The sequence below is a fragment of the Athene noctua genome, chromosome 2 (assembly GCF_965140245.1).
Source record: "Athene noctua chromosome 2, bAthNoc1.hap1.1, whole genome shotgun sequence".
In the NCBI taxonomy this organism is placed as follows: Eukaryota; Metazoa; Chordata; class Aves; order Strigiformes; family Strigidae; genus Athene; species Athene noctua.
In genome coordinates, this window is record NC_134038.1 from 158,411,971 (window position 1) to 158,426,685 (window position 14,715).

The 14,715-nt window shown below is 41.2% G+C and overlaps 1 protein-coding gene across 1 annotated transcript in view; it reads right to left on the minus strand.

Annotated features, from left to right (window-relative positions):
* Window positions 1-2,074: 2,074 nt before the first annotated feature.
* Window positions 2,075-14,715, minus strand: part of CNTNAP2 (contactin associated protein 2) — a 1,190,827-nt gene continuing 1,178,186 nt past the window's right edge. The window contains exons 23-24 of the mRNA XM_074900878.1: window positions 14,513-14,584; window positions 2,075-12,741 (exon numbers count right to left, since the gene is read on the minus strand). Of these exons, the coding sequence (XP_074756979.1) occupies window positions 12,542-12,741; window positions 14,513-14,584 (272 nt within the window). The 3' untranslated portion in view covers window positions 2,075-12,541. The remainder of the gene's footprint in view (window positions 12,742-14,512; window positions 14,585-14,715) is intronic.

Below are 14,715 nucleotides of genomic sequence, written 5' to 3' on the forward strand. Positions count from 1 at the left end.
CACCATCTCCGTTGCCCTTCTCTGGACACGCTCGAGTCATTCAATGGCCTTTTTGTAGTGAGGGGCCCAAAACAGAACCTAGTCATCGAGGTGCGGCCTCACCAGTAATGAGTACAGGGGTCAGATCCCTTCCCTGTCCCTGCTGGCCACGCTGTTGCTGACACAAGCCAGGATGCCATTGGCCTTCTTGGCCACCTGGGCACACTGCTGGCTCCTGTTCAGCTGCTGTCAATCACCCCTGCCAGGTCCCTCTCTGACTGGCAGCTCTCCAGCCACTCCTCCCCAAGTTCCTAAGACTGAGTTGCTTCCACATTTTCTCCCAGATGAAAGCACCATAAAAATCAGTTTTACTGTAAAGAAGTGAAAGAGGAGGAAGCATGCCTGTACCTTGATGCCAGTGTCTGTGGGTATAGAGCTGTACCTGAACTGATGCCATTTGTGTTTCCATTTTGAGATTCCCAGCCATCAACTCTCCAAGATTTCACCACAGCTCAGTACGTCCCCTTCTCAAACCACTGTCTGTGCATGAAAAGGACTTATTTTTCATCAGAGGCCAGTGTTAGTTGCAGGGGTCTTTACTTTGTGACGTAATTGAACTGTGCAGAGCAGAGATTAGATCTGAAAAAATTCTTTTGCATCTCTGCTTTAAGATCTGGTGAGGTTGTTTCATTAGCAAGCAGACATAAAGAATAAAGCTCCCCTTCTTGCTCAGTTGCTAGATGTTTTTTTAAATTACATAACACAACAATTTGCTCTTTTGAAATGACTGAAGTTGTGAGGAGCACAGCACATGGCAAGTAGGGATGAAAGAGATGACTAAACGTATAAAATCACCTCTGTCCTCAAAAGTCCTTAAATTGTACATGGTTGGCAACCAAGAGGCTTTTCTGAAGAAGTATCACAAGTACACTGCACTATGTACTTACCTTGTTATTGTTGTTCCTAGGCATCTGCTTTTGGGCACGACAAAACCATGCTATGGCATGAGCTGCACCTTTGAGCTGGGCTACATCACTCAAAGGCTGAAGGCAGCTCCTGAGATTCAATTAACAAACCAGAGGGCTGTCAGAGAGGAGATTCCCTCTCCCCTCCAATCTGCAGACAGACCTTTCCTCTTGCTGAGTTGCAGGGAAGGGTTCACATATTGGCGCGAGGGAGGAAGAGTTGCCTGCAACAAGGAGCCCGCTGAGATCTTTCACTAGGAAAAAGAAAACCGTTGCACAAAGAGGCAGCAGGCCATTGCATCAGTCCAAAGACACAGCAGTTCATGAGTACAGGAGTGTGGTTTTCCATGCTGTGGGCATCACTGGTGTGTCTTTAGTAGCCACAGGTGTCAGCTGGGCTGCACGCAGAGGGAGAACTGGCAGGAGGAGCACGAGTCCTAGTCCATCGTGTGTCACAAAGCTGTTGCTGGTCTGCATGGGGACCAGGAAGGAGGGTGCCTGCAGGAAGAGCAGCCTCTAGGACATCTATTCCCCTCATGATTAGTCTCATGAGCCCTACTAGTCATTGTTCAAATGCACGTGGTGTGTCTTGGTCAGGGATGGACACACTCCACCCAAACAGGATAGATGTGTACAGGGTGTGTGGGGAAAGAGCAGCGTGACTGCAGCCTGTGGCACACCAGCTCTTGCTCCAAAAGGGCCTAAAGCTTCTCTAGATATTTCCCCCACTAAATAAACACCAGTTGGACGTGCAGTGGCAGTATTAGTCTGAATTCTTACTATTAATTTTATCACATCCTCTTCTAAAAATCTCCAGTCAATCAGTGACACCACCAGCCGCTTTTTTTTCCCAAACAAAACTGGACCCAAATTATTCAGAAAAACAGATTCACCTGTCCCCTCCCTGGAGCCACTGTAGACAGAAAACTGAAGAGCACTCTGCAAATCATCTCAGGCCCTTATACATGCAGCTTGTAGAGTTGGGTTTTTTGTTTTTAAATGAAGATTTCAAATATTCAAAGGCAACCATACACGCACACACACACAAAACCAGTTGTCATCTGGCAAGGCTCTTTTAATGTTGTACTTTTACCAAACCACAGTACATACTTCAAATAAGGCCTAACAGATTATACTCTTTATAAATTTACAAACAGTTTATTCTCCTTAAAGAGATCATATTACTTTTATCAGTCTTGTGTATTTCAATGAATTATATGTTTATTCAAGCATAACATAGCAAATGTAGCCATAAATCTGTAGACTAAATGTCTATAACAGAGGAATCTCAGATACACTATACTTTCAGATTAGGATTTTTTTAAATATACACATTTTTGTTTAAATAGGGTAACTGTCATATCCTGGTTATGCTTCCCATGGGAAAATTGTGCTCAAGAAAGAAACCTGTGGACTAGAATAACTGCAAACAAACAAGGTCTTGGTTCACCCACCAGGAAACTGGGCCAGCTTTGTAGGCACATAACCCTGGGATTGGTTTTCAACCTGGTTTGGAGGGAAGGGGTGAGAGGCTGGTTTTACTTTCCTAATAGCTGATGGCCCTGGTCCTCTCCTGGGTACAGACTGCTCTACAGTAGCAGGAACAAGTTCGATAAGAAAGCACAACCGCATTTCAACCTCTAACCAAGAGCCCAGGTTATTGTCAGCTGGCTGACTGGTACAGATGCATTACTCGGATGTGGCACAGAGTATTCTTTTTTTTTTTAAAGAAAAGGAGTAAAAGAAAAGAGGAAGTAAAATGACCTGCCTCAGTAGCAATTTCGACAGTCTTTTGCTACTACTATGTTTATGAATCTACTTCTGAATTCTCATTCGTGTCCTAGTCTCTGCTGGCCCTTTTTCCTGCTCACAAGGCTATACTCATAGCCTAGCTATTGCTAGCTTGCTATCTTGCCAAGCAAAGCTAGAGAAATAGGAGCACCTCACTAAACTGTGAAAGCCCCAATAGCTTGCTAAAGAAACTATGTTTTGAGGCCCTCACACTGATCAACATCACGGGCTGTGCAAGGCAGGTATTTCTGAAGTGTTATATGGCACTGATGGCTTCAATCCATCTCTTAAAGACTGAGGAATAAGTTCCTGCTTGAGCCCAATATGTCTCTGCCAGAGAACCAATGAGGAAAGAAAAAAAAGTAATAAAAAGACACCGAGACAAAACCCAAATCCAAACCATGCAAATTATAGCTGAATAATAAAAATCAAATCTAAGCCCATACCCCAAGTCCCCCTTGTGACAGAGACAGCTGGTTGCTTTCTAAACTGCAGAACCAGCCACTCTGTAGCTCCTAAATAACAAGAGTTTGGCAGTAATTACCATGCACAAAGTAAAGGCCACTTATAAAACATCTCCATAAAAATATCTATTTATCTCTATATCTCTATTTATATATGACAGTAAGAAGCTTCAGACTGAGCACATCCCAAGCACTCTGTAGTGAGGTGGAATCTATTTAACCCCCATGAAATGAAGCACTCTTAGGGTTGGCATCCACATGTAGGATTAAGTCAGTACAGATCATTTCCAGCAGGCTTCTGTTAATTAGCACTAGTCAAACGGGGTAGCAGGGCTGTGGAGGAGCTGAAGCCTTTCAGGAATAATGTGCCAAATCATGCTGTTGTATCAGAGGAACTTCCTAGACTCTGGCTGCTCAGCACATAGTTCAGAGTTCATTAGGACTGAGGGTATTTTATGTGACACCTGCCCAGCCCACTGATCCACTGAAGAGCAGAGCAAAAGATCTGATTGTCCTTACCAGTGTATAACGGAGATTGACCACGCAAAGCGGATTTGAGGAAAGCCAGTTCCCTGTGCTTCAAAGAGTTAATGGGAATCAAGTGATGCTTTCTTTATTCAAGTGACTGATCCCATATATTATGTAGCTGGAGCTTTAAAAGATCAGACACAACGCAGGAGTTGCAACAGGGTGAGTATACTCTCAGGTACTCCAAATACAGAAGCATTTTTGCCCCCTCTCTGAGATGTTGATCCAATGAAAATAAAATTATTTAATAACCAATTTGAGAATTTTCTTGGATGTGCTAATAACTCAAATCTGTAGGGGTGCTGACCTGTTGCCCCTGTTGAGATGGACCTTTAAAACTCCAAGAGATGAAAACCACTGGAGGTCACTATTTTTGTGTCCTCCTTTGGAAGCTACCAGTGGCCTTGTATACGTGCCACAAAAGCACAAGGGAAAGGAATGGCTGAGGGTTAATTCTGACATCTTGTGACCCTAAGGAAAATAGAAGCTGGCTTTTGCTAAACATTTATTTTAGTATTGATATCTCTTGGGAAAATTTGAATCACGCAAGAGAAAGTGAGTATGCTTAATGGAATGATGCGCAGCTGCCTTGTTCTCAGACTCTTTGCCAGATGGTGCTGTGATTTTGGAACAAAAACAAATGAGTTATAAAATAATGTTGCAGATGGCAGAAACCAAACTTTTACTTTCAGTCACTGAGTACTACAAACAGATAAAAAGCAGCTGCAAATGTAACAAATGAACAGGAATTCAGTAGTGTACAACTCTCCCACTACAATAGTCACGTATTAAGAAGGTGAGAGGCTTCACCCTGGTCAAAGTAGGAAGCTTGGATGGGAAGGAGCTTAAAGGTGACAGGGAATGGATTTATCGGTGAGAGGAAACATTTCTGAAGTAGAGGAAGAGATGGGAAAAAACCCCCAGAACTGTCAGCCAATTTCTTTCCATGCTGGCCTTGGAGTGGAGGGTAGGGGGTTTGGAAAGGAGGTTAGGTGTGTACAGGGATCTTACTCCCGTACCAGGAACTGTGTAATGGAGGGGACTTTATGTTGCGTTTCAGGGTGTGCAGCACTTCTTTGCTACTTCATCCTGTTGCAGTAGTTTATGTTTCAGGGATAAAGGTCTCATTTGTTCAAGTCACACCACAAAACTCTGCAGACAGACATTGATTTTATAACAGAAATAAATTACAACTAGCTTCTGATACTACGTCCAGTGCTTTATGATGGCAAACCATAATTTATCTTTAAACATTTACCCAATGGAGGTTTTTAAGACAAAGAAGTATAGTGCTGTTGGGACAGTTTGTGAATGATTTATTGACTGTGACAATGTCAGACTCCTTTACTGACACACGAACCATAAGCATAAGAATGCAGAGTTTAGAGAAAAAACATTAGCATACAGGGGATGGCTACCTTGTCTTTATTCAGCCAAGTTTATTTATCTTACATGCCTCTATAGGAGTTTAGAAAAATAATGCCTAGACTTGGCTGGTTGCTCCACTGCTAACCAAAGCCATGACTAAATGTAGGAGAGCTGTTAGGCTGCAAATTTTGCAAATGAAGCCACTTCCACCTGACATGAGTGATCTGAAGTTATTGCTTTCTGGCTGATTCAGGAGTTTGTCGACTTGCTCCAGTAACTCTTTCAGTCTGTCTTGAACAAGAGACTGTTTATAGTCTATCACTCTGAAAATGGAGTCAGTGGGGAAAAAAATGCAACTGGACAGGATGCCAGATAATCTCATCTAGGCTCCCTTTCCCATGAAAGGTTGGAACAGAAGGTCTTTCAAGATCCCTTCCAACCTGAGTGGTTCTGTAAGATGGGGGAACGGGGACAAGAGACAGGAACAGGTGACAACACATCTGAGAATTTTCTTCTAAGCAAGGGCAGACCATCAGGTAAAAGAAAAGCTCGAGACTTGTGATTCTGTGCTTGCACTAGCAGCCTAGAGTAGTAGCTTGCTTGAGTTTCACATCTTCAGCTGTATTCTTGCAACAGCCTGTTTTAAAGCATGTGAAAGATGGCAGAAGCTCAAAGCTCAAATATTTTGGCCAAAAAAGCAATGCACACATGGTGATGCCACAGCATTGTACCTATCCCAAATCCCTAACTGGAAATAAGAAGAAACTCTGATACAGTTTATTTTTCAGCATGCTAAACATTCCCTCAAATTGTTTCTGCTCTAGTGTCATTATGGTAATTTTCTTACTTGTCAGAAAATGTCATCTGCCTGCCTTGACATGAGTTTTCAATAAATGAGAATTCCTTAGAGCAGTCCTTTGCTAGAATCTAGAATGCCAGTTGTTTAGTATTATCAGTATAAATACCTCTATATTCTAAAAATCAGTGTGGTGACAGTACATCTCTGACCCTTGGAGACAGCAGAATTAATGCGAAACTCTGAAGAAATAACCACTCGCTATCCCCTATTGCCCTCTTACATACCAAGCAAGAACATTAATCCATGGTAAAACAAAGGGTAGGCACTTTTCTCTTATGTTGTTTAATCCAGATGTTTTTCCATTAGGGAAAAAATAGCAATGGGAGCATAAGTAGACATTATTGGAAGCTGCTGCATCACAGAAGGAATGGGATGTGCTAAATTTGTTACTTGATTCTATGTATATTTGCAGAGTATGTCTTACCCCCTTTTCACAGAAGCAGTTCTGGTTGTGCTTTGTATCATGTGGAATAATTGCTTAACTTTTCTCATATGATGTTTTGAAAATAGAAATCGAGTCAAAAGAAACACTTAGCTGTGAAAGAACCTGTTGATACCAAACCTTTCTTTTTTATATTAAATGACTTTTAAAAAAAAACTTGTAAAGAAGCCATGAATCAGCCACTTCTCTTCCTGGTTCTGCAGTTGGCATAATCAGCGTCTTGAGCATAGTGCTTCGCTTCAGGAAGTCTACTTATATGTGAAAGTCAGAGTAAAATAGGGTGTTAGAAGAACTGTGTTACAGCTTGTTAAATAAATACTTCTTGGTAACCAGGACCAAGTCTGCTCTCATTTGAGGCACCATATGTGCCTACTACAGTAGGGCAAACTCTGAGTTTATCTCCAAAATTGCACTTAATTTCAAGAGTGATTTTGCTAGCACTGCAGACTCATGGATTTGAAGCAAGTTTAGTGTCTTACCCACCCACACTATGGCAGTCATTACCCAAGAGCTGTAGACATCGCATCCTGATTAGCCTTAGATTTCAGAGGTGCACGTGCACACCACACACTTGTGGCTGCAGTGAGACACGTGTAGTAACATCCAGAAGCAAAGACTCTTCTCTGTGTCACAGTGTACAAGTATCAGAAGGGCTTTAAACTTGAACCTGCACTCCCGCCTCTTTGTTCTAGAACTTTCCTATATAAATGAAAAATATTCCTGTAGAAAGCATTACTTTCCTTCTAGGGGTTTCAACAGTCAGGTACAAATGAACAGTCAGAACGTGGTCACAAGGCATCACAACAGGACTTTGCCACTACTACATTCCACAAAGTAAGTTAAGGTCTCAGATGGGGCCAGGGCTTTGGGTTGGTGGTTAAGGCAATTCACACTGTAGACAGAGCAACACGTTGGGACAAGTACAGTCCCTCTGACTCGGGTTGTTGTTGCACTGCTGCTTCTTTGCCTAGATTTCACACACTCCCACTCAAGTGCACTTAACATAGTTCTTTTATAAAATGCTTCACATCATAAAAACTTTTAAAAGCCTGATAAGGTAGTTTATTAAAAGGAACAGACACAAGCCTGTTGAGCTGGGCATACATTTTTCTTGATGACTTCAATGAAAGGCTCGCATCCATAAAGGAAAGGATAGAGCTATGGCAGGAAAGAAAGGCAAACAACTGACACTCAGCCATTTGTAGTGTGTAACTCCCGTGAAGCTGGCAATGCCACAGAGCCTGAATAACAAACGTGAGCAGAACTGATGGCAGACTGCTTAATGCTATCTGCAAAGTGATCAGAAAGGGAAAAACCTCAGAAAAGAAGTAATTTAATTTGTACCAAAACCTTACTCTCAGCCCACCTCAACAACTACAGATTTACACTGCCTGAGATTCTCTTCCGTAACGGGTAATCAGGGCTGCCTGACGCAGGAGGAACATACTTGCACTTCAGTAAATCTTCCCTGGTTTTAGTGCCTCTCTTAGGTATAACTGTGTTCTGAAGTCCCTTTTTTTATGTACTGTGGATCTTTTCTTAAGAGGCCATTCCAACTTCTGTCCTTTCCAAATTGATTTCCTAGTACTAGAGAAGGAAAAAATATAGACAATGATCAGAATACACAAATCATGAGAAAACAGCTGTTCGGGTAATTAAAACTGTTTTGATGATTTTTTTTTTTTTTTAATTTTACCAATCTGGATTCTAACAGAACTTTAGCTGAAAGACAAGAAGATATTATGCATACATACACGTTGTCCTTCTTTCATTCTAGCTTACATGCCGTTGCTTTTAAGAGGCAAGGTTTCTCTTTTGTTTCTCTAGAATGGATAATGAAACCTGATTAACAGACTTTAGGTTCTGCTTTTCAAAAATGATACCCCCTTCAGGATCACCATGCTTGGTGGAATGTAAGATCATTCAAGGGTGAAACCATATTAAAAGCTATGTCAAACTGAGATAGCTTCTCATTTCAACAGATTAAATGCATCTGCCATTAAAGGGCACTATTTTAATTAAAATATATTTACTAGACTCTTAAACTGAATTCTTATCACTTAATAAACTTGTACATATACACCACTGCTTTGGCAGTCTAACTAAAATATTTATGATGACCATCCTTTCACATACGTCATGCTACTTAGAGCATGATACTAAAATGCTGCCATACCTTTGAGGTTGTAAATGCTAGAAGATATTTAAAAGGTATAGGTAACATTTAAGACAAGAAAAATACAAAGCAGAAATGCTCCAGTACCAATTAAAAATATATGTTCCTATTTAATCATCTGCGTTTTCTATCAGTAAATATAAAATAAGCACTGTGTGAAAGACTTGGTTCAAACCCGCCAGAATGGATTGCAGATTTCCCCTTGAGTCTGGGTTGATATCAAAATTAGTTTTCCACCATTTTGGCTCTTTGGAGATCCATGACTCATTACCTGGTGGTCTGTGTGTGTTGTCAATGAGGATCTGAAATATTGCTAACATTATTTCCCTAACACTGAGAGCCCTAGTCTCCCGCCCAGACTTGCTCTCCCCACTGCTGGCAGCAGCTTTGCCATTGATTCCCGTGGAATCAGGAATGAGCCTTTTAGAAACACAACTGGAACACTTTGGTTCCCCAACCAGTACAAGAAGCTACATTTTTCTGCACAGTTCAAATAGGTGAAGCAGCTAGAAAGAGGTGATAAAAGACTGATTATTTTAATAGTCTTTGCAGAAAGTACAGAGTTTTATAAAAGCAGGACCCACTCTCCCCTCCAACAGATTTTCCCACTTACAAGCGTATGGATAGTACCTATTAAACAACATGGGGTTTTGGCACAAATAAGAGTGAGTGAAGTAAACTACGGATGTTGTTTCCACTTTCAATAATAGGCTCGCAGAGGAAGAAATCCTCAGAAAACATCCAGTGCTAGCAAAATACGCAAGCTACTTCTCTGAGCCTGCTTCTGCCTCACTGTTAGGCTGCTGAATGACCACTGCCTAGAATTAAGCACACATCATTCTTAAAAATGAAATACAAAGCAGACATGCAGGAATTCACCTACAGTCACCCAATGCCTATACAGAGACCAGCTCCTAGTCTACAACATCGTGTCTAAGGTCCAGTTTAAGAAGAAACAAGAATGTTAATCGTTAAGAGTTTCTAGAGGTATGAATCATGTATCATGAAAATACTGACAAGATTGAAGATCATCAACATTTTAACACAGCACTAATGAACTTCACATAAAGAGGTCCATGGTGTCCGGTCAATGAAGACATGCAGATGCTTGCAACTTGATTTAAAAAATTTAAAATTTGTTTTTTCAAATTTAAGACACTAATTTACAACTATTGCTTGTGCAATGCTCAAAGGTTATTTTCCAGACATTTTTGCTTACAGGGTTGTGGGAAAGTAGCTGGTAATCTTTTAGAAAATCAGTGAACAGATGTCACAGGCCTCACTACCATAACCCTGACAACTGTCCCTAGCTTCACCAAGGACTCAGAAACAGAGTATGAGCCATCTTCCCCTCTAGTGCCATGTTGAGGCATTTGGCAAATTAGCTCTGTGGCTGCTGTCTGTCTCTCTCATGTGAAGCAGCAGAGGACTCTAGTCTCTCAGGAGTCTGAGACAGCCAGACATGTCTCCTCCCACACATGAAGTTCAGATTAGCAAGTAACTTTTTGCCGCAAACCAAACCCCAGTCCATGCAAATGATGCTATATGAACTGCTCTTGGTAACCTGAAGTTGCAGTCAAGGATGTTTTTCTGACTGGACTAAAATACCATTAAAATCAATATAAACATAAAGTAATATAGAAAAGAGAATGATTTTCAGTCCTACAAAGACATCTGTGATTGCTACGTATTTTGCTGAAGTTAGTGTTGCAGGCTAGATCCATCCCATGCTGATACTCTCCAAGGGGTAGAGACTTACCTTACACCCACGATTAAACAAGAATAAGAACTCATCAGCTCAATTAAACACAAGAGAGGGAGAGGTTAATACTGGAGGCAGGGCAAAAGACTGCAGAGCACAAGAGTAACAGAGGTGATTGTTATGCCTACCTGAACCCCTCTGCTGCATAGTTACCTGAGAAACTAATTTTGTTTTTAAAACTGGAAACTGTTTTGTATGCTAATTCCAAATCCGTAAAGAGAAGAAATCAATGGGCTTGATTTGTTCTGATATCTATGTGCAACAAATCCAGAAGAGGGCTTTAGGCCACCATCCTTAAAAGCCAAACTGTCAGTCTGACAAATTGTGCTTATAAATTTCTTGTCTGGTAAGACTCCAATATTTTCTTCCCCCTTCACGTTTTTGTTTGTTTGTTTGTTTGTTTTGTTTTCATTTGAAAGCATCGACTAGAATAATGAAAGATACAACCAAAAATACAAAGAAATTGAAGATGCCAGCACTGCTCAGTGTATTAGAATGCAGATTTGGGTGAAAAATAAATCTTTCTTGTACAGAAGGGATTATATCTGTGCATACTAAACCCAGCAATATTAAAGCAAATCTAGGACTGTCACGAGCATAAATACTTTTTAAGGGAAATTCTTGGTATTGTTTCTGCTCTTTCAGCACACAGCAAATGCCCTGCAATACATTCATTCCTTCATTCTATTCCACTGCAAAAACTGCTCTTTAAGGCCTTACATTCCTATCAGATCACACTACTGGAGAACCACGCTCCTCTACAGAGGGCAAGCTAAAGCTGTGTTATTGCCATTAAAGGAAATTAGGTCTTCAGGTTGCGCCTTTGCCCTTCCTACAAGCTGCCTGCCTACTTCTGAGGTGACACCTACAACTTCCCTGGTCCGAGAGGGGATGTGGGATGCAATGCTACACTTGGCATTGGCCTTGCTGTTCTTAAAAATGCCTTACAAAGACAGCAAAATAGTTCAGGTAAATGTATTGAAAAGTAACTCTCCACTGTGCGCTGTGTGTTTCTCATGTGCTCTCTGGGCAGTTTCCAAGCCTTCTTTGCCTCACCTTCCTGTCTATGCAAACACTGCCAGCAGAGGCTTTCCTTGCAAAGGGACTGAAACAAAGGATTTAAGGAATAAACTGATATGCTAGAGTTGGAAAAAAAGTATTATATGAAGCCTGTGGTGTCAAATGCATTGACTAGAGCTGTACTATATATTTCTGTGACAGCCTATAAAAAAGGAACAGAAGCAAAGTCTGGCTCTAATTCCCTACTACAATGCTTACACTTAAGCACAGTATATGCCAATATGTCATGGGCAGAGCTGAGTTTAAACTGGCATGTGCCTCAGGTCATTGGTGCCATAGCCAAAGACACAGGAACAGACTAGGTCTACAGACTCACACAGCATCATCCTGCCTCAGAGACCAACAAAATAATAACAGTAAAAAGCCCCCGAAAGCTTCCTCTGCTTTATGATCATCCTCTCTGGTAGTAGCAGTAGTCATCATAACAGTATTTGTACATTGCTGATGAGAATTGGATGCAATCAACAAAGTGCCTGGGTTAAGAAGATGGATCCTGGCAGGGTTGGCGTGGGCTGATGACACATTGAAAAACTGTTGAGTAAGATTTGCATTAATCATCACCCCCCTGTCCCACCCCCAGCCCCAACCCCCCAATTTAATGCCACCAAAATGAACGGTGCGGGGTGCGGGGCTGAGGGCAGCCTGTGGGGAAGTAGCCAGACATGAAGGAATACAATGCCAGGAAGAAAGGTCTGCCACTTGTTCTCAGGACAGAATTACCCACGTTTCAAACAGCTTTTAAAAAATGTAAAAAATCAGCCCCGTTTCTCATCGTGGGTATCCATAACACTTCTAAACACACAGAGAAATAGACAGGTATTACTGAAAATTTTAACCAATGCTGAAGCTGCAAAACTGCTCTTTGTTGTAGTTGTTTGGATACAGAAGGGGAAATTTGCTGTAAATAAATATTAAAAAGTATTTTTTCTTAAATGCTTGAGATACTATTTTTTTTTCCTTCAGTTTCAGTCGTATTTTCCTGTCACTTGCTCCTCCAGTTGTGCTGATCTTTTTACTGTACGTGTGCTCAAGTGTCCAATGCAGAGTGTTCTCTCCCCACTGCAAGAGTCATCCCAGCCCCACCCTGGCCCAGCTCATATCCCACCCCAGGCCCCATCCCCATGGGCTTAGATAAGCCATTCCTTCTTGCTCTCATCGATGGTCTCTGTGAAGTTGGGGTCATTGTTCATGATGGCGGCATCGGCGCTCTCGGCTGACTCTGCCCCTTTGGCTTCGTTGGTGTGGTAGGTTCCCTTGTGGCGGAACATGTAGCGGATCAGGAACACCAAGGTGCAGAGGATGGTGAAGATCACCACTGCGATGACGCCTACACAGAGAGGAAAGAAAAGATGCCACTAGTGAGAACATCTACGGATTTTGACACAAAGACAGGATCCCACAACTACTCCGAGCTGAGCTGAAGCTACCTGGGCAGTTAAACATCACCACAGTTGCTTGATTTCCACTGCTCCAACATTTATATATAAAATAGGTTTTGCTATATACAAAATGTCACTGAGTGGAGTCTGCTAGTGACTTTCATCCTGTAGGTAAACTTCAACATTAATACCTACATAGAGAGGTGAGCTTTGCTGACCATGAGGCAGAGGGTGCCAAGTGCTCCCAAAACATGGGGGTGAAATGGTGATGTGTCGTGGCCCAGGCAGCTCTTTGAGGATGGAGTCACTGATGTATTCTTTCCAATCAATGGCTGTATAAATTTATCATCGCCCCTCAACTTATCCTTGAAAATTGGCTTGGTTCACTGTTGGCTTACTCCACTCACCAGGCACGGGCTCCACATAATTACAGAGGTAACTGCTTTATCATCAGACCTATCCTTAATTGCTTCACCTGCAATGGTCTATTTGGGGTTCAGCTCTCTTATGGAGAAGTCTCATAAATCTTGCCCTCATAGGCATCGGTAGCTATGTGCTAAAACAGTACTATTCCTTTTTTGTCCCTTCTCCACAGACACGAGTATCTTCTAGGATGAAGACATTATAAAATTCTCAGGTTAAAAAAAATCCTGCAATCAGCCAGAATTATGTTATACCACTTTTGTTAACAAATGTGTTGGACAGCCCAGCTGTTCAGGTATGGCCTGAATTTTTCTAAGGAATGCAATGCTATCCTAGTATTGTAAGGTTTCAAAGTATTAAGGAAAAGTTTTAAGTAGTAATAAAAATATATATTAAAAAGGAAAAATAACAGCAAATCAAAACTAAAGCAACTAATCTAAACCTGGATATGGAAACACAGACCCTTGAGGGGGCCAGGGAAAAGAAACAAGAAATTTCATTAGACTGCATGTACTATTATATTCAGTGTGACAAAACCCACCACCAGTATGTCATTTTATATGCATTTAACATTGAAAGCTATTAGGCTGATCTTTACAATTTGTTTTTTACACGCCTTCAGAATCTGATGCAGTGTCAAAGTTCTGCCAGGAGAGTTATGGTGCAAGAATTCTATACTAAGGGACAGGGCAGAGAAAACTGCATGTGTGTAAAAAATTAATCAGGATCCTTACTTCTGGAGGCAGCTGGCCAGAACAGCTTCAATGGAATGCTAATTCAAAGTTACAGTTCTGGTATTACTTAACATCACCTATCACAATGAATGGGAGGGATTCTCTGGCACATAAGTTATAGCAGAACTTTGCCCCTAAAAATCAAGGCAGGATCATGAGGATTTTTGTCAAGGATGGAGCAAATAGTGTTCAACATAGATTCATGTTGAATGTCCTGTAACTGGAAAAGTGTCCTTGTCATTTCATATAAATTGATTATTCTGTTAACATAAGTAACTACTGCAAAGTAGCTCCCCACATGGATGCTTAATATGTGAATGATGAATATCAGTATTTTAATTTGGTTAAAACTGAATCTGAGGTGACAAACTAAGTGAGAACAAACCATTTCACTAGGACAATGTGCCTGAACAGACTTACCCAACTTTCTATTTAACTTTGTTCAGGTGTAGTTTTCCCACATAGTCAGCTCTTAGCAAATAGCTTGAATATGTTACCAACAGCAATTCAGATGTCACAGTCATACTGTCAAGTATCTTAGAAAAGTATATGGTTTTCCTACCTCCAATAATGGCAGAGTTTCTGTTAACTCCATCTCCTATAGCTTGACCATTGTACGGGAAATCAGCACTGGCTGTAAATAGGGAATTAAAGATTCATGTTGTAATAGCAGTGAAACTTCACACAGTAGTTCAGAAATACATCCAACACCCTCAGATAAAATTTAAAGAAAATTGTGATCTCTAGATATTTATCTAAAGAAGA